General features: G+C 36.5%; 1 protein-coding gene and 1 pseudogene across 1 annotated transcript in view; one reads left to right on the forward strand and one right to left on the reverse strand.

Annotated features, from left to right (window-relative positions):
- Positions 1–1,551: 1,551 nt before the first annotated feature.
- LOC147571609 (uncharacterized) overlaps positions 1,552–19,654 on the forward strand; it is a gene marked incomplete at its 3' end in the record, with an annotated part of 30,858 nt that continues 12,755 nt past the window's right edge. The window contains exons 1-5 of the mRNA XM_086696204.1: positions 1,552–1,652; positions 13,405–13,506; positions 14,175–14,234; positions 14,818–14,928; positions 15,309–15,350. Of these exons, the coding sequence (XP_086552330.1) occupies positions 1,592–1,652; positions 13,405–13,506; positions 14,175–14,234; positions 14,818–14,928; positions 15,309–15,350 (376 nt within the window). The remainder of the gene's footprint in view (positions 1,653–13,404; positions 13,507–14,174; positions 14,235–14,817; positions 14,929–15,308; positions 15,351–19,654) is intronic.
- Positions 11,413–12,059, reverse strand: LOC147571610 (cell division control protein 42 homolog pseudogene; annotated as a pseudogene).

A 19,654-nucleotide genomic window follows, 5' to 3' on the forward strand; every position in this document is an offset into this window, starting at 1 on the left:
GCTTCAAGGGGAAAAGATTTTGACCTAGCTTTTATATTATTATGGAGATAGGTATTCCAGATGTATAAGCCAAATGAGAAAAGTGCTTCTTTATGAAACTTAAGCAGTTCTATGAATTCCACTTCTCTTTCTCTGTGATTTGAATTTTGCCTTGTCTTTAGCTAACAGGAAGCTGTATCATTGTGAAATCTTACCTTTCCAAGGTGAGATTGATGATGAATCAACAAACCACTCGCAATGGATCACTTATTGTCTTACTTCCTAATCGTGTGATAAAGAATCCTGATACTCTCCAACATATGGATTCAATATAATTGAAATTATTTTATCTTGGCAGGTTGTTTTCTTTGGGGCTTTTATATTGATCTTATTGATATGCATTTTAACAAATTTTCCAAGACAAGAGACAGAATTTATTACTGCAGGTTAATTGTGAAATGCAGAATAAGAATGTAATTATTCTGTGATTTTGGTTAGCACAGGCAATGAATCTAGTTAGAGCTAAAAAAAAAAAAAAAAAAAAAGGAAGCCAATGCTACTTTGGCTTAGATGTAGTTATTAAAATGTATCACGCGGGGCGTCTGGGTGGCTCAGTTGGTTAGGTGACCGACTTCAGCTCAGGTCATGATCTCCCTGTTCGTGGGTTCGAGCCCCACGTTGGGCTCTGTGCTGAATGCTTGCCTGCTTCAGATTCTGTGTCTCCTTCGCTCTCTGCCCCTCCCCCGCTTTGCTCTGTCTCGCTCTGTCTCGCTCTGTCTCTAAAAAATAAATAAATGTAAAAAAAAATTTAAAACAAAACGTATCAAACGTCTGCTACATACCTGACAGAATCCTAGATCTTTTCATAAGTGTTATTTTATCTTCACAGAAGCTCTGCAAGATAGTCTCATCTTTGTTTCATACAACAGAAAACTAGGACTCAAAGTTAGGTTATTTACCTAAGTTCCAGTAGATAATAAATAGTAGAGAACAATATTCAACCCTTGTGTTCTTACTCCAACCATGGTGATGTTCTCGTTTCACTGGAACTGCCCATTTATTTTTCTTAAAAATGTTTAACATTTATTTTCTTTTGAGAGACAGAGACAGAGCATGAGTGGGGGAGAGGCAGAGAGAGAGAGAGAGAGAGAGAGAGAGAGAGAGACAGACAGACAGACAGACAGAATCTGAAGCAGGCTCCAGGCTCTGAGCCGTCAGCACAGAACTAGATGTGGGTCTTGAACCCAGGAACTGTGAGATCATGACCTGAGCTGAAGTCGGACACTTAACTGACGGAGCCACCCAGGCGCCCCCTGCCTGTTTCTATCATAAAAATTATACACTGGAAACTAATTCTGTTCCTTTAGAAGTTTATGGTGTATATGGTTATTTTTCCAAAAAGGTTTAAGAGAAGTGAGCTTAATTCTAACCGTATTGAAGCCCTGCCGTAAACTGAAACATGTTCCATGGATCTTGCATATTTCTGCCAAGTCTATAATGAATGGGTAAAATATATGGAACATTTCAGCATTAGTAGGAATTTTCATATTTTTTTCTCTTTCCCTGAGGAGAGACAGTAGCTGTCAGAGACCTGGACGAGATACTAGGGAACATGGGCTTTGAACTCGCCAAAGAAGATTCTGGAGAGATGAAAAGAAAACTTCCACTTTATGGTGACTCATTTTAGATATAAAAAGTCTTTCAGGAAAATTTGGTCTCGAGGGTCTATGTAAGCGTTATTCTGAAACCAGATTAATTTTGTGATGTAAAATGTAGGGAAAAATGTAGTTCTAGAACAAGAACTAATCCTGTCTTCCATTTTCTGAATGTATATAGAACACAAAGCACTTGACTAGACTGATTCCAAGACCATCTTTCACATCTGGGAATGTTGAGGAAGCACAGTTAAACGATGGGAAAGGAAATAAATGCAAGCCCACTGTGTACCCTTCCCACATTCCCCATCATTCCTCTCTTCGGACACAGCCCCATAATACCACTGAAAGTTCTCTCCGGGCACCAGTAACCTGCCATTTGCTAGTTGCATTAGACATTATTCACTTTTCATTGGAGCTTTCTACGGTCTTTTGTATTGGTGATAATCCTCACCTTCTTGAAATTATTCTCCTTTGGCTTCTGTGTTTTTTTCCTCCTAACCTGGATCTTCTCATTTTTTGATTTTCATTTTGCATACTCTACCTGGGTAATCTCATCACTGTCTTTTGTTCAACCTATCATCTACATGCTTATGACTGTAAATCTGTGTTTCTATACAGCTTCAGACTGGTGTATCCAAATGCCTGCTAGACATTTCTACTTGGATATTCCATGGGATGCTTCTTTTTCCCAACTGAACTGAATTTAGAATTTAGAACTGAATTCAGTATTTTCCTGTCCAGTCTCCTAGTCCTGTATTCTCAATCTCATTTGTGCTCTCCCTATCCATCTATTCACCTAAGCTAGATATATGGAATTCATTTTTGATTCCCCCAATTCCTGTCAACCACTATCTGGATTATCTGTCACCTAATTTTGTAAGTTTTACCTTTATATAAACCTAAATTTAAAAATTACTGCACACAGATGGGTAGATGGATGGATATGTGACAAGCCAAGTATAGTAAAATGTTAAATAGTAGAATCAGATGGTGGGCATATGGGTGTTTATTGCACAGTTCCTTCAACTTTGCTATATGTTTACAAATTTTCATAATAAACCATTGGAAAAAATCCCATAGGTAAATGCATCAGTTTCTCTCACTCCCTGCTACCACTGCCCTATTTTAGGTCCTTTCATTCCTGACTTCAGCTACTACAACGGCTTCCACAAAATATTAGACGTTAGAGTGATCCATATAAGATGCAAATCTGATGACATTCTGCACCAATTTAAAATCCTTTAATGGCTTTCAGTTAGGTACTTGGGATTGTCTCAAGTCCTTTTTATGGCAAACAAGCTCTTTCATTATCTGGGTTGGCCTTATCTGTTCAATCTAGTATTTTACCCTCACTAACATTGAACTTTTATTCCAAGCATACATATATCATGCTTTTTGTCGCATCTTTGTTTTGTTTATACTTTCCCCGCTATTCAGAGGGTTTCCCCTTCCCCTTTGTTTGACCTACTCCTCACCATTGCTTATTAGAGTTGAGGGCACTTTTTCTAGTAAGTTCTTTAAATACCCAGGCTCCATTAGATGTCTCTTCTCTGTGTTTCCACAATAACTGCATACATTTTTCATTATAATTGCCACATTGTGTAAATGTATGCTTATTTGCCTGTCTTGTCACTTTAATGTGACCTTAGAATAGAAAAGGTTATTCTGTATCTAGTACGTAGCAGAGTGTCTGGCCTATAAGTAAGCACCCTATAAATGTTGAGTGAGAGATGATAGAGTAAATGAGCGAAAAAGTGAATGATTCCTAAGGAAAACAAAAACTGCCTTTGGTCAGGCCACTAATACTTACTTCTAGTACATTGTAATCATTTGCAGCAATTCTGAGCAACAGGGAGAATCAGAGTATATTAGCAATGAACCAGAGATGAAAATAGACTTTTCTTCACTAGAGACTCATACTTAAGAGTCATAGCATTACCAGAATTGAGGGCCTTTAGAGAATTAACTTGCATGGATGGTATTTTCTATCCTGTTTATAAGGACTAAAAGAGCTGAGTAAAAGCATATTTTTCCATGGGCCAGACTTTATGGTTCAAGGGTCAAAGGCCAGCTTACTAAAATAGAATCAATGTCTTGGGGCACCTGGGTGGCTCAGTCAGTTAAGCGTCCGACTTCAGCTCAGGTCGTGATCTCACAGTCTGTGAGTTCGAGCCCTGCGTCAGGCTCTGTGCTGACAGCTCAGAACCTGGAGCCTGCTTTGGATTCTGTGTCTCCCTCTCTCTTTGCCCCTCCCCTGCTCCTACTCTGTCTCTCTCTGTCTCAAAGAAAAATAAATTAAAACATTAAAAAAATTTAAAAAAGTAAAATAGAATCAATGTCATAAAACTAAGAATTAAGCAATTCAAGTGAGCCCAAATGGTGATGTGGAATAATGAAATGTAGCTTATTTCTGGTTTCTTATTTTATAATTTTTTAAAGAACCTGCTTTGTATCTCCATTATGTCTTATTTTTTAGCTAAAGGGAAGACTGATCTAAAAACATTGATAGATTCAGTACAAGTTATTACAGGTCAGTGAGAAATTACTATAAATATGAGATCCCAAGTCTACACTAAATTATATTTTTTCCTGTGATAGAGATTTTACTGAAGTATGAAACACGTAATTACTACATTGTGTAATGTGTCCAGCTTAAGAATTATTACCAAGTGAACATACGTATTTATCTATCACCTGGATGAAGGAATACATTATCAATAATACAGAAGAGCCACTCTACCACTTCACAGTCATGTCCTCTGGACTCTCTGGAGGTAACTGCAGCCTGTATTCTAGGACCACAGATTAGTTTCACCCGCTTTTGAAATTTGTATAAATGCAGTCATCTGATCTGTGTTCCATGATGTCTGACTTCTTTCATGTAACATTGTATTACATCTTATTCTCTGAGATTTGTCCACATTGTTGCATGTAGCGGCAGTTTGTTAGTTTTCATTGCTGCATATTGTACAGTCAAATTATAGTCAAGGAGATCTTTAGAGAATGTGCGGTAGTAGGTAAAATGATTTCTGACTAGCTCGTTGTACCTGAATTGCCGTGCGATATTCCACTGGGTCAGTATACCACAAGATATGTATCCAGTCTACCATCACAGGACATTTCTAGTGTGGAGCAGTTATGAAGAACATATTGCTATGAATATTCTTGTATATGCCTTTTGGTGAACATATGTGCACAATTCTAGGCCATCCACCTAGAAATGAAATTTCTTTGTTGTAAGATGGGATTGTGTGTACTTGAGTAGATATTGTCAATCCATTTTCTAAAGCAGTTGTACCATTTGACACATCAACAATTGCTTTACATCCTTGCTAATACTTGGTATTATCTCTCTTCTCCATTGTAGCCATTCTGGTGAGCATGCTGTGGTATCCCACTGTTATTTTTGGATTTCCCTAATGATTAATGATGTTGAGCATTCATGTTTACTGGTTATTTGGATACCTCTGCTATAAAACTCCTTTCTTTTTTTTTTTTTTTTTTTTAATATTTTTTTCGACGTTTATTTATTCTGGGGACAGAGAGAGACAGAGCATGAACGGGGGAGGGGCAGAGAGAGAGGGAGACACAGAATTGGAAACAGGCTCCAGGCTCTGAGCCATCAGCCCAGAGCCCGACGCGGGGCTCAAACTCACGGAGCGCGAGATCGTGACCTGGCTGAAGTCGGACGCTTAACCGACTGCGCCACCCAGGCGCCCCTATAAAGCTCCTTTCATGTCTGTTGCCTATTTGCTTGGATGTCTGTGTTCTACATACTGAATTTTTAAAAAAATTTTTGTTTTTTAAATTCAAGTATATGTATCATAAGGTGTTATATTAGTTTCAGGTATACATTCTAGTGACAGCTATACATTATTCAACAGCTCTATACATTACTCAGTGCTCATCAGCTAAGTGTACTCTTCAGTCCCCATTACCTACTTCACTCATCCCCCAACCCACCCACCCATCTGCCTCCTGGTAACCATCGGTGTGTTCTCTGTACTTCAGAGTCTGTTCCTTAGTTTCTCTCACTCTTTTTTTTTCTCTTTGTTTGTTTATTTCTTAAATTCCACATATGAGTGAAATCCTTTGATATTTGTCTTTCTCTGATTGACTTATTTCACTTAGCATTATAGTCTCTAGCTCCATCCATGTTGTTGCAAATGGCAAGATTTCATTCTTTTTATGGCCGAATAATATTCCATTACATATATATTCCATTATATATATATTCCATTATATATATAATTTCCATTATATATATATTCCATTATATATATAATTTCCATTATATATATATTCCATTATATATATATTCCATTATATATATATATATTCCATTATATATATGTATGTGTATGTGTGTGTGTGTGTGTGTGTGTGTATATATATATATATGTGCGTGTATATATACACACACACACACACACACACACACACACTACATCTTCTTTATCCATTCATCAGCTGATGGACACTTGGGCTGCTTCTATAGTATGGTTATTGTAAATAATGCTGCAATAAACATAGAGGTGCACATATCCTTCTGAATTAGTGTTTTTGTATTCTTTGGATAAATACCCAGTAATGTGATTACTGGATCATAGGGTAGTCTATTTTTAATTTTTTTGAGGACTCTCCATAATGTCTTCCACAGTGGCTGCACCAGTTTGCATTCCCACCAACAGTGCACGAGAGTTCCTTTTTTTCCACATCCTCACCAACCCTTGTTGTTTCTTGTGTTTTTGATTTTAGCTATCCTGACCGGTGTGAGGTGATATCTCATTGTAGTTTTGATTTGTGTATCCCTGATGATAGGTGATATTGAGCTTGTTTTCACATGTCTGTTGGTCATCTGTATGTCTTCTTTGGAGAAATGTCTGCTTGTGTCTTCTGCCCATTTTTTAATTGGTTTATTTGGGGCTTTTTGATGTTGACTTGGTGTAAGTTCTTTATACATTTTGATACTAACTCTTTATCAGATACATCATTTGCAAATATCTTCTCCCATCCAATAGGTTGTCTTTTAATTTTGTTGATTATTTCCTTTGCTATGCAGAAGTTTTTATTTTGATGGCATCCCAATAGTTTATTTTTGCTTTTATTCCCCTTGCCTCAGGAGACATATCTAGAAAAAAATGTTGCTACGGCCAATGTCAGAGAAATTACTGCCTGTGCTCTTTTCTAGATTTTTATAGCAGTAAGTCTCCTATTTAGGTCTTTAATCCATTTTAGTATCCCTTGGTGTGGGGTGTAAAGTGGTCCAGTTTCATTCTGTTATATGTAGCTGTCCAGTTTTCCCAGCACCATTTGTTGAAGAGATTGTCTTTTTTCCCATTGTATAATCTTTTGTCAAAGATTAATTGACCATATAATTGTGGATTATATGCCTAAATATGCTTTATATGCTTTCTACCCTTTTCTATTGGTCTATATGTCTCTTTTTATACCAGTACTATATTGTTTCGATTGCTACCGCTTTGTAGTATGACTTGAAATCTGGAATTGTGATACCACCCGCTTTGTTCTTCTTTGTCAAGATTGTTTTGGCTGTTCGGGGTTTCTGAGGTTCCGTATAAATTTTAGGACTATTTGTTATATTTGTTACTGGTATTTTGATAGAGAATTCATTAAATCTGTAGATTGCTTTGCATACTATGGACATTTTAACAGTATTTGTTCTTCTACTTCATGAGCATGGAATATCTTTCCATTTGTTTATGTCATCTTCCAATGTTTTCATCAATATTTTATAGTTTTCAATGTATGGGTCTTTCACCTCTGTGGCTGAATTTACTCCTAAATATTTTATTATTTTTGGTGCAATTGAAAATGGGATTGTTTTCTTAATTTCTCTTTCTCTACTTCATTATTAATGTGTAGAAATGCAACAGATTTCTGTATATTGATTTTGTACCCTGTAACTTGGCTGATTTCATTTATCGGTTCTAGTAGCTTTTGGTGGCTTTTGTAGTTCTTCTTTGTTCCTTTCTTCTCTTGCTTTCTTCCGTTGTGGTTTGATGGCCTTTAGTGATATGCGTCAATATCTTTTTCTTTTGTTTTTTGCATATCTATTACACGTTTTTTTATTTGTGGTTGCCATCAGGTTTATATATAATATCCTATGCATATAAGCAGCCTATATTAGGTGCTGGTTGCTTAAGTTTGAACCCATTCTAAAAGCACTAAATTTCTCCCCTCCCCCCCCCCACACACACATTTTATATGTATGATTTCATATTTTACTTCCTTTTATTTTGTGAATTCCTTGACTGATTTCTATAGCTATAATTGATTTTACTGCTTTTGTGCTTTAACTTCCATACTGGTTTTATAAGTGATTGATCTACCACTTTGGTTATGTTTGTATGCCCCCGTGAATTTTTTTCCTTTCCTAATTTGCTTGCTCCTGATTATGGCCTTTCCTTTCCAAAGAATTCCTCTTAACATTTCTTGTAAGACCGGTTTAATGGTGAGGAATGCCTTTTACTTTTGTTTGTCTGGGAAACTCTGTCTCTCCTTCTATTCTGAATGATAGCCTTGCTGGATAGAGTATTCTTGGTTGCAGGTTGTTTTCTTTCAGCACTTTGAATATATCATACCACTCCCTTCTGGACTGCAAAGTTTCTTCTGAAAAATCAGCGGATAGACTTAAGGAGTTTCCCTTGCATATAACTTTTTTCTCTTGCTGCTTTTAAAGTTCTCTCTTTACCACTATTTTTTGCCATTTTAATTATTATGTGTCTTGGTGTAGACTTCCTTGGGTTTATTTTGTTGGGGACTCAGAGTCTTCTGAATCTTGATTTGTCTCCTTCTCCACATTAGGGAATTTTTCAGCTATTATTTCTTCTAACAAACTTTTCTGGCCGCTTTTCTCTCTCTTCTCCTTCTGGGATCCCTATAATGCTAATGTTATTACATGTGATGGTGTCACTGAGTTCTCTATTCTCATTTTATATTGTTCTTTTACTCTTTCCTTTTCAGCTTAGTTGCTTTCCATTACTGTTCTTTCAGTAATGATCTGTTCTTTTGCTTCCTCTAGTCTACTATTTATTCACTCTAGTGTGTTTTTAATTTTAGTTAATGAGTTCTTCATCTCTGGTTCTTTTTTTGTATTTTCTCATATCTTTGTTGAATTTCTCACTATGATCCTCTACTCTTTCCTCACATCCAGTAAGTACCTTCATGACCATTACTTTAAATTCTCTATCGGGTATATTGCTTATCTCTGTTTCATTTAGCTCTTTTGCTGTGATTTTGACCTGTTCTTTCATTTGGGACATAGGCCGCAGCTTCATTTTGTCTAACTCCCTGTGTCTGTTTCTATGTATTGGGAAAGTCAGCTATGTCCCTGATCTTGAAAAAAGCGGTCTTATGAAGAAGAGGCCCTGTAGTGTCCTGTTGTGTAATGTCCCCTGTTCACCAAAAACTAGCATTTCAGCTGTCTTCTCTGGGTGTTGCATGCCCTAGGGCTGTGATTGTTGAGTCATGTTTGCCATCAGTTGTCATCTGCAATGGCCTTCTTTGCCTGTTGTGGACAAGGTTTGGTCCCTGTGATGCTAAAGGGCCAGTCTGGGGCCACCTTGGGCTTGAGTTGGGTCAGACCAGATGCCTGCCCTCACCCCATTTGCCAGAGCTGTGGTTGCACCAAACATCAGGGTGCTCACTTTCTGCTGCCCGCTGTGAGATCTTCATTGGTGGGTAGAGCTGGCAGTCAGAGGTCTGTACCCATCCCAGAGCTGGGAATATAGTCAAACTGATGTGTGTGATTATGTTCCCTCTCCCAGGGCAAGAGTCACTTGGGAGTGGTCCTGGACAGTGTTGGAGCTGCCTGCTGCTTACAAAATGAGAGGCATCTAGTGCTGCTTTGGATGGACTCCTGCCCAGTGGGGATGGTTGGAGGGGGCAGTCTGCAGGAGAATGCAGGGGTGGGTCAAGCGGTGTTAGCAAGCTACATGGCAAGTGTTCCAGCTGGTTCCTGCAGCTGTCTGGGTATCTGGATTAGGGTGGGGGTAGGGGAGAGAAATGGTGCCTGCCAGGTCTTTTATTCTTGGAGAAGTCTCCTAAAGATCCCTGCCCTTCCAGGAGAAGTTCTGAGATTAGTAAATAAATCTCCTTTCTCTATATCCCAGCCACTTTTCAAACTGCCACTTCTATGCTGGATCCCTGCAGGGCTGTTTGTTATGCTGTCTCTTTAAGGATGGAGACTGTTTCCTCTTGCCCTCCAGCTCTCCCAGAGCCAAGCCAACTGATTTTTAAAATTCTAGGTGTTAAGCTCCAGTGATTGTAAAAGTTAAAAAAAAAAAAAGTTAAGCCCCTCTGTCTTTCAAAGCCAAATATTATGGGGGTTTGTCTTTACAGTGCAGGTCACCCATGTCTGGGGTGCCTGGTAGGAGATCTCTTCCTCTCCCTTTTCCGTGCTTGTGGCGTCCCTCACATTTGTGGTTGGTTTTCCTGGGGGTCTGGTTCTAACCACATCTCCATTATTCCTCCCATTCTTTTCATTGTGGCCTCTTCTCTTCAATTAACTGTGGGGGGTCTGTTCTGACAGTCTTCAGGTTATTTTCTGGGTTGGTTACACTGATATGGGTGTATCGAGGGGTATCCATGAGACAAATGAGCTTAGGATCCTCCTACCTTGCCATCTTTCCCAGAAATTCCTATTGCATTTTTCGTTTATCTTTTACCTGTTTGTTTGTTTTTTTTTTTAATGTACTCTAGATACAAGTCCCTTGCAGGTTATATAAACTATAAATATCTTGCTGTATAGTTTGACTTTTCACTTATATTTTATCGTCTTTTTTTTTGATAGGGAAAAATGTTTTTTAATTACACACTCAATCCATTGGATGTATTTCAAAATACCCCCCAAAACACTTTTCTTCATTTATCAGTGAAAGAAGTTAGAAAGTAACGTCAAAAAAATAGCATATGGCAATCAAATTTCCCTGAAAGTCACAGTCACATATAGAGTACATCCTAGAAAAGAGGAGGGGCCAGACAGGTTCTCCCTACTTTCAGGAATTTCATCCAGTACTGGGCCTACTCATGGGTGGAGAGAAAAGGCAACTTTTAACTATGAGTATGTTATTAAATGAGGCATTTACTATACTCCTTCCTAAGAGCACCAGGTGGGGGACAAGTGTTCTAAACTTGATCTAGGAAATGGAATGTGGAGTCAGTCCATCCTCTTCCCCCTAAGAGCTGTCCAGTGGCTAATGAATTTAAAAAGCATGACTAAATAAAAACAAATGCCCACATACTCTCTCCTCCCCGCCAATAAAGGTAAAAGAAAAAAACTGGATTTCCCAGATTGTTCTCCAGAATAATAGTTGCTTTATATATTTGGTATAAGTGGGATGTTAAAGTCCTTTACTGTTAGTTCATTGCTATCAATTTCTTCCTTTACATATCTATTAATAGTTGCTTTATGGATTTGGCTGCTTTCATGTTGGGCACATAAATATTTGCAACTCGAGAGTGGATGGAGCCTGGGAGTAGCTTTAACAACCCAAATTCGTCAATTACAGAGTCATCACAAGCATGCCTTGCTTTTAAACAACAAAAAAAATATTTTTGAAACAACAAGATAAAAACCTAGTACTAATCCCTTTCTGACAATACACAATTACTGAATTAACTAATATTGAGAAAGGGAAGGGAATCATACCTATGGGCCTTGTCTCACACAAGTGCATGTTTGTAGGTGCAAGGCACTTGTCATTATTGCAGAAATGAATTTGAATTTTTCATCTTTAGTTTAACATTGCTTTTAGTACAATGCTGACACCAGCAGTGCAGAAAGGGCTCTGGAGAGTTGTTCATAGCAGCAGCTCTCCTTTGGTTCTGGAGGCCCCAGGCCAGCCAATATTGCCTCGTCACATACATTCTTTAGGCCTTTCTGTGAGTGCAGAACCCGCCACATATTTGACCACCTTCAGGTCATGGGCCAGCTTTTCACATCATTTCGGCAGTCTCCGGAGGGATAGACTTCTCTTTGTTCTTGGTTTCTCAGTCGTAGAGGAGTCATCTTTAAGATCAATTTGGGTCCCGACAAGCAAGAAAGGAGTCTTGGGACAGTGGTAAGTTATCTCAGGCACCCACATTTCCTTCACATTTTCGAATGAGGAGGCAGAGATCACTGAATAACAGACTGGAATACATTTGTAGAAATGTATTCGTAGATACATTGAAATACGTTTGTAGAATAACTTGGCAGTTGTAATCTGTCATAGTCCTCTTGCCCCGCAGTATCAGAAAGTCCAAGAGTGTATGGCCCCCTATCGATCATAATGGTGACTGCATAGTTGTCACCAAGAGTCGGTACATCCTCGGAAATGTGTTTGTTGTGTAGGATATCAGGAGTCATGTTTTACCAACAGCAACGTCACCCACAACAACGCACTTAATTGTCTGCATTACTGAAACAATTTTGAATCCACTTTAAATATTTCAAATTCGGTGGTGATCTCAGCTTCTCCGCGGGGGCATTGGCAGTGCTGTGTGGTGTCTCCTCTTGTATTTTATCTTCTGATGAACAAAAGTTTCTCTTTGACACGTAGTTGAATTAGTCAACCTTTTTTCTTTTATAGTTAGAATGTTTGGGAGCCTGTTGAAGAAATCCTTCCATACACCGCGGTCATGAAAACGTCTCCTATTTTATCTTGTGGGAGCTTTATTATTTTCCTTTCACATTTAGATCTATAATCCACTCAATTGATTTTTCTACATGATGTGGGATAAGGGTCCCTTTTTCTTCTAAATGGATATTCACCATTTATTGACAAGATGATCCTTTCCCTACTTTAATGTAAGGCTAGCTTTTTCATAAATCAAAGATAATAAACGTGTGGACTTTTTATTCTTTTTGTTCTTTGGTCTATCTGCTGGTCCTTGCACCAGTATACCTACTCTTTTAATGTAGATTTAATCTGTCTTGATATCTGAAGCATAAATCCTCCCAATTTTATTTACTTCTCTAAACTCTTCTTGGCTATTCTTAGTAATGTCCTTTTTGTCATTAGAAATATTTATTCTTTGTGCTTTCTCTCTTTTTTTCCTTTGTCAGTCTTAGTGCGGGTATGTATCACTTTTGTTGGTCTTTCCAAAACCCAACATTTGGCTGTATTGATTTTATTTAAAGTTTGCTTTTCATTTCAGTAGTTTCTGCTTTTGTCCTTAGAACTTTTCTTCTCCTTTTGAGGGGTTTAATTTGCTGTTCTTTCCTAACTTTTTAAGATAGAACCTTGGGTTATTGATCTTTTCATCTTTTCTATTACATGCATTTAAGGCTGTGAATTTCCCTCAGCACAACCTTACCATATCCTTTAAGTTTTAATATGTAATATTATTATTTTTACTCAATTCAAAATATTCTAACTTCCAGTTTGGTTTATTTTTTTGACACATGATTTATTTAGAGAGGCATTCTTTAGTTTCCAAAGTTAGGGGAGTTTCCTAGTAGCTTTTGCTATTGATTTCTAGCTTAATTTCCATACCCTATATTAAGTTATTTGTACCGATCATCTTTATTATTCTAATAATTTTTAAGTTATATGAACCTTATTCAATTGTGAAATATTACTTTATAACCATTATTATGGGAGCATCTCTTTTGCCAGTGTTAAAGAAACACTGTTCATTTTGTGTCTGTAGCTGACTGCTTATTTTTTAGCAGGTATCATTATGCTTTATTTCTCTTTAATAACTGGAAATTATGCTATTTTTTAAAGTGTCATCTTTCTCTACTTCTTTTGTTCTGCAGGAGGAGAAGTTGACCTCAGTGACCTGGAAAATGTCTTGCAAAATATGGGGATAGAGTCCTCACCAGAGCATTCGGAGCTAAAGAAATTACTTCCAATTAATGGTGGGCATTTCAAATATCAGAATAGTCTTCAAGAGAGTTAATATAGTCATCCAGGGAGTTGTTCAGCCATTGCAAGTATCAGGTAGAATCTTGAGGGAATTAGAATTATAGCCTACAAATTTTGTATAATCCAAATCTCCATGTTTATTCTAGATCACTTAGAAGTTAGAGTTAAAAATATCCATAATTCTAAAGATAATTATTTTTCATATTTAGGAATACATAAATTGCCATTTAAAAATATGTCAAAATCAAGAGGCTCATCAATCATCAGTCTTGCCATCTGGACTAAGGAATATTGATAGTTATTTTTCCTTCCATTGAGATGCCTTGGGTTAAGACCTCTAGGACAAAGGAGGAGGACGAGGAGAGATGTAGAACTATCCTTACTAGTAGAGGGGGAAAAATGTGGACTCAGAAAAAACACAACATAAGGAAGTGTTTTTGCTTTGGCCTGGCAAATATTAATAATTGTCTCAGGTGCTAAAGAATTGATTTACCATATTAAGAATTTCGTTTACATTTTTTGTTTTATTATTTCTAGAAGATACTAGGTAAATTTTAGGAGCAAATTATTTTATGCTGTATATTTCTGAACTTGGATATTTGATATTGTTTTAGCATGTCTAGATATTTTCTCTATGACCTAAATTATGTGTTTCTTGCAGCTACAGCTAGTAGAAAAATATATAAGACTAGTTTGCTGAATTGTGCAGAAGATGTAAAAGGTGAGTGAGATTCAAATAAAGATGTCAGATTGAGACTCTTGTGTTTTGCTTTTTTTCTTATTAAATATTGCCCCCTGCCATTCTCATATATATTTCCATGATTAGTTTTAATACACACATATGTTCCTACTGATTAAATAATTTTCTGTCTTGTTTTTAAAAGGTGTTCTAAATATTTAGGTTTACCTAGATTTTTGATGTGGAAATAATAAAATTTAGGCCCAGCTATAAAAATTTAAGATAGTATATCTTGAAATACAGTGACCAAACTGAATCTCCTTGTATAAATGTTTATATAAAAAATAACTATTATATTTGCAGTTTTTGCTGCTAAAATTAACCTGAGTGGTGTCTCAGCCTTATTCTGATGTATTGTGTTATGTAAGCTTATCTTCAGTGTGGGATATTTTGGGTATAAATGAATAGATAATTTTAGTCCATTAGTATTTCTCTTTAAAAATTTAAATGTCCTTAGCCTCTTTTTTTTATGATGAAATTGATACCACCATACATTAGGAATTTATATTATATTTTGATTTTTATTTTAATATCCTCGTATCTTTCTCTTTTGTTGGGTTGCAAGATGATGACCATGACCTTGACTCTATTCTTGAAAACATGGCAATCAGACTTACAGCTGAGGAACTTAATGATGTACGAGTTGCTTCAGATGCTTCAGATGTACCAGTTGATGGTGAGTGATTTAGATATCATTATGCCTTCATGAAAATTTGGGTTTTGCAGCTGACATTTTTTATAGGACTTATGTAGCTGAAATAAGAATTATTTTTTCTCTCAATATATTAATCTAAAGTTGATACTTATTCGTTTATTTAACAAATATTTACTGAGCACTATATAGCATGTATTCTGCTCAGTGCCAGAAATACAATGACCACGAAATACAGACATAGTCCTTGACCCAAGGAACTTAATGTCTAGTGTATCACAATTCTTAGTATTCTAGTAGAGGCTGAGAATGTTGCTGGGGCCTCAGTCAGGTTAGTAGTTTTCACAGGAACAAGGGCTTTGGTTTCAGCCAATATGAATGACATTTTTGCCACTTCTATATAGGCATGGATCATCATATCCTTGGACCAGACTTCACGATTCAAGGTCAGTATTGTATGTATTAAATAAAATATTAGGATTGAAGTGTGATGCATCACAAAGTAATCCCCACTTTAAATAAACCAAAAAAGAATATATTTAGCTGAGCACAATCCACTGAGGTCAAGCAATATCACCTAGAAACATTTTACTGAATACTGCCTCTTACCTGAAAAAATATTTTTTTTCACATGATTCATATACTATTTAGTTATGTCTTTGCCATGGGTTTTATACCCTTCTGATAGGGTGAGTTTTTTTTTTCCCCAAAAGATATTTTTATTGAATCATTCCTTAATTTTCAAGTACTACTGTGTACCAATGAAAAACATGTAGTTAGTTTTTTATTTGCTTATTTTCTTTATGCTTTTAAGTTTCCCTGGGACATCTGGAAAAAAATAACTAAGTGGGACTATCAACAATTGCCAGAGGTTATTTTTAGCTTCAGAAACTCACTTGGGGATGTCAGATAAAAGGCAGAATAGGAACCACCGAAAAACTCTCTCCTCCATAAGAGCAATGAGCAAACTGGCAAAAATGGTCAAAATTAACATTTTCAGAACTGGAAATTAACCAAAGGTTTGCTGCAATCTGGGAGGATTTAAGAGAAAAAAGACTGAATCTCAGTAAGAATAGTGAGCTTTGTGATATTTTAATTTGCCCTATTCCCATCCTCTGTCTTACAGCTCCGTAATAGCCTTGAAAAATAACATTTTCTATTTGCAGTGAAAGCTAGTAGCCTGGAAACCACTGGAGGGAGCAGAGGGGAACTGGAGCTCTTTCAAAGCCTTATTGCCTAAGAACTGTCATTATTTGGTCTGTTTGGTGGTTCCTTGGAGTGAGGCTTTATATCTGTCTCCCTTTATGTATGAATTAATAAATGAATAATTCATGAGTATGGAAAGATGAATCAAGAGATAAACTGAAAAGAGCAGAAAAGAATAAGAAAAAATAATAATTATTTGGAGTCATAAAGAACTAATAGCAATTACTGCAGTGGTAGAGTAATAATTAGTCAGCAGCCATACTGAAATGGACGCAGTGATTAAGAAAGAAGAGGAGAAAGTATGTTAGTAAAAGACAAGAGATGAGAATTATGGCCTTTACTTCTTTTACTCTTGGTACCTGCATGAGTCTTGTCCCTGCCAGAACAAAGATGAACACAGAGAGCATGAACTGTCCTGTAGAGTTTATGAACTAGTGTGGCATCATAAAATGTTTTTCCTAGACTCCGAGTCCATTTTGCAAATACAAATTGAACCCCAGAAAGCCTGAAATTAAAAATTAAAAATGGACTCAAATAAAATAGTGGAAATACTGGACTCTGCCTTAAGCTTTTTTACAGTATGGGTACTTTATGTTTTCATTCTAAAGCTCTATCTATCATTTTCTGGATCCCAACTAAGTCTTTTTTTTTTTTTTAACAGCTAATGGGAACTTTGATGTTGGTATCTTAATGGATGGAATGGATGGAATAAAAGCCAAAACAGGTAATAGAATAACAACTAAGAGTAAGATGCTACTAGAAATCTAAGAACCAAATTCTTTCCACTAAATTACAATATAATGCTCTTTCCACATCATGATTGCATGGACTTTTAAAATCTGTCTTACACATCTTATAAAAATGTTTATGTATAAATGCCTACAGTTAGATAATAGATTATCAGAACTTTTAGCAATAAAACTTCAGCGCTCTTTGTTGTTTCCCAAGTCATTATCTGAAATCTCTGCCAATAATTAGCATACCTTCTTTTATGGCGGAAAGCTAAATTCCAGTTTAACACAGTAAAAAGTGAAGGAAAGTTTTGGTAAAGTTAGAGGCGATCTCAAAGCAATAAAAGTGCTGAGAAAACTATTTAGATCAGCAATCTGTATCATTCTAATGCACTGCGAAGTTTATACTCATAATCGCATGCTCTGTTGCCCTGCCTATCATTCAGAGATTATACTAGAAATAACAAGAAACCTCTGTAGGCCCAAAGGCCTATTTTTTAGGCTGGGTCTCTTTTCATTCAGCAGTTAGCTGTAATGCTACAAAGGCAATTTTTTTTTTTTAATTGTGTGGAATCACGACATCATTCACAGTAATACCAGAAGTCTCCCTTCTTTTGCTTTGAAGGAGAGGTTGAGGTCAATGACATGAAAAAAGTTCCAGGAAACATGGGGATAGAACTCAAAGATAAGAAACAGGGAGAGTTGGTGAACAATCTGCCAGTCGATGGTGAGAATTTCTCTAACAATTCTATTTCATATCTAAGTGAAAAAGATTGTCCAAAAAAATCTTTTACAAGGTAATGACTGTTTTCTCTTACGAAGACATACCTACGGGGTCCTCTCATTCTTAGTTGGGAATGAGGTGGCTTTAGTCAGAAATCCTGCGACCATGGTTGAGAAATCCTGGCTATTATTCTTGAATACACTGTGATTCTGAAATTTTAAAATGAGAAGAGGAAAAGGAAGGCATTGAAAAGTATGAAATGGAAATAAATGAGAAATTACAAAGAATAAATGGATGGGAGGGGTTCTGCCTGTTAGAGGGCCAGCAATAAGTGCCTTAGGTGCCAGTGAATGAAGAGTGGCCTTATTTTCTCCGTTTCATATATTTTTAAAAATCATTGAGAGTATATTTGTACTGTATGGAAAGGTAAAGTCTGACTTTGTGAAATGATGGCTTCTCTGTTGCTTAATAACGAATTTTGGTGAGATTTTGATTTGTATGCTTCTTAAAGCTGATACATCTATCAGGATAGGCTGATGGTTGGCACAGAGGCCTTTTTCATTAATTTATTCTAAAAGGATAACTGACATATAACATTAGTTTCGTGTGGACAACATAGCGATTCAACAATTACACACATTATGAAACACCATGGTAAGTGTAGTTGCCTTCTGTTGTCATAGTTATTACATTATCGACTCTGTTCCCTATGCTATACTTTTCATCCCTCTGACTTATTTTCTTTATAACTAGAAGTTTGCACCTCTTAATCTTCTATTTCACCTAATCCCCCACCCACCTCTACTTTGGCAACCACCTGTTCTCTCTATTTATGAGTCTGTTGTTTGTTTGTTATACTTTTTAGATTCCACAAGTAAGCAAAATCATATGATATTTGTATTTCTCTGTCTCACTTACGTCATTTATCATAATAGCCTCCAGGTCCATCCATGTTGTCATTAATGGCAAGATTTCATTCTTTTTTACGGCCGAGTAGTATTCCGTTATGTGTATGTGTACCACCTCTTCTTTATCCATTCATCGGTTAATGGACACCTAGGTTGCTTCCCCGTCTTGGCTATTGTAAGTAATGCTGCAGCAAACAAAACGGCATAGTATCTTGCCAAATTAGCGTTTCCATTTTTTTCTTGTAAATACCCAGAAGTGGAATTACTAGACCATATGGTACTTCTATTTTTAGTTTTTGGAGGAACCTCCTTCCTATTTTCCAGAGTGGCTGCACCAATTTACATTCCCACCAATAGTGCACAAGGGCTCCCTTTTCTCCTCACCTTCACCAGGACTTATTATTTATCTTTTTGATACTACCCATTCTGATTGGTGTGAAGTGATATCTCATTGGGTTTTGATTTGCATTTTCCTGATGATTAGTGATGCTGAGCATCTTTTCATGTGTCTGTGGGCCATCTACATGTCTTCTTTGGAAAAGTCTATTCATGTGCTCTGCCCATTTTTAAATTGGATTATTTGTCATTTTTCGGTGTTCAGTCGTATGAGTTCTTTGCATATTTTGGATTTTAACCCCTTACTGGATATATCATTTGCAAACACCTTCTCCCATTCAGTAGTTGCCTTTTTGTTTTGTTGATGGTTTCCTTTGCTGTGCAATGAAGGCCTTTAAAGATGAAAATATACATAAGATGTTAAATTTTGATACTTGCCACTTTTCAGATATTTTGATAGCATATTTATGCTTCTTTTAATCCGCCCATACTTTTGCAGACAATGTATGTTCTATCCTGGGGGATAGAGTTCCATAACTTATTGAAAAGTTTATAATTTGTGGCAAAGAAGAAAATAAGTCTAGTCTGAAAAGTGATTAATAAACAAAAAAATTAGTAATGGTTAAAGAAATTTACTCAGAAAAAGATATTTTTCTCTGGGTATCATCCACAAAAAAATCATGCTTATTGGATGGAAGGATGAAATTTGTTATCCCCACTAGTGTATTTCACTGAGTAGCTCACCGATTACCTTTAAAGCTTTCTGCTCTATGGACTGACCAAAGGAAGATATTTTATTCTAACTCTATTATTGAACATATTTTAAATATTTGAACAATGTAGTT

Source organism: Puma concolor, unplaced genomic scaffold, assembly GCF_028749965.1.
Source record: "Puma concolor isolate L17-30 unplaced genomic scaffold, mPumCon1.1.hap2 unalloc_scaffold_161, whole genome shotgun sequence".
Taxonomy (NCBI): domain Eukaryota; kingdom Metazoa; phylum Chordata; class Mammalia; order Carnivora; family Felidae; genus Puma; species Puma concolor.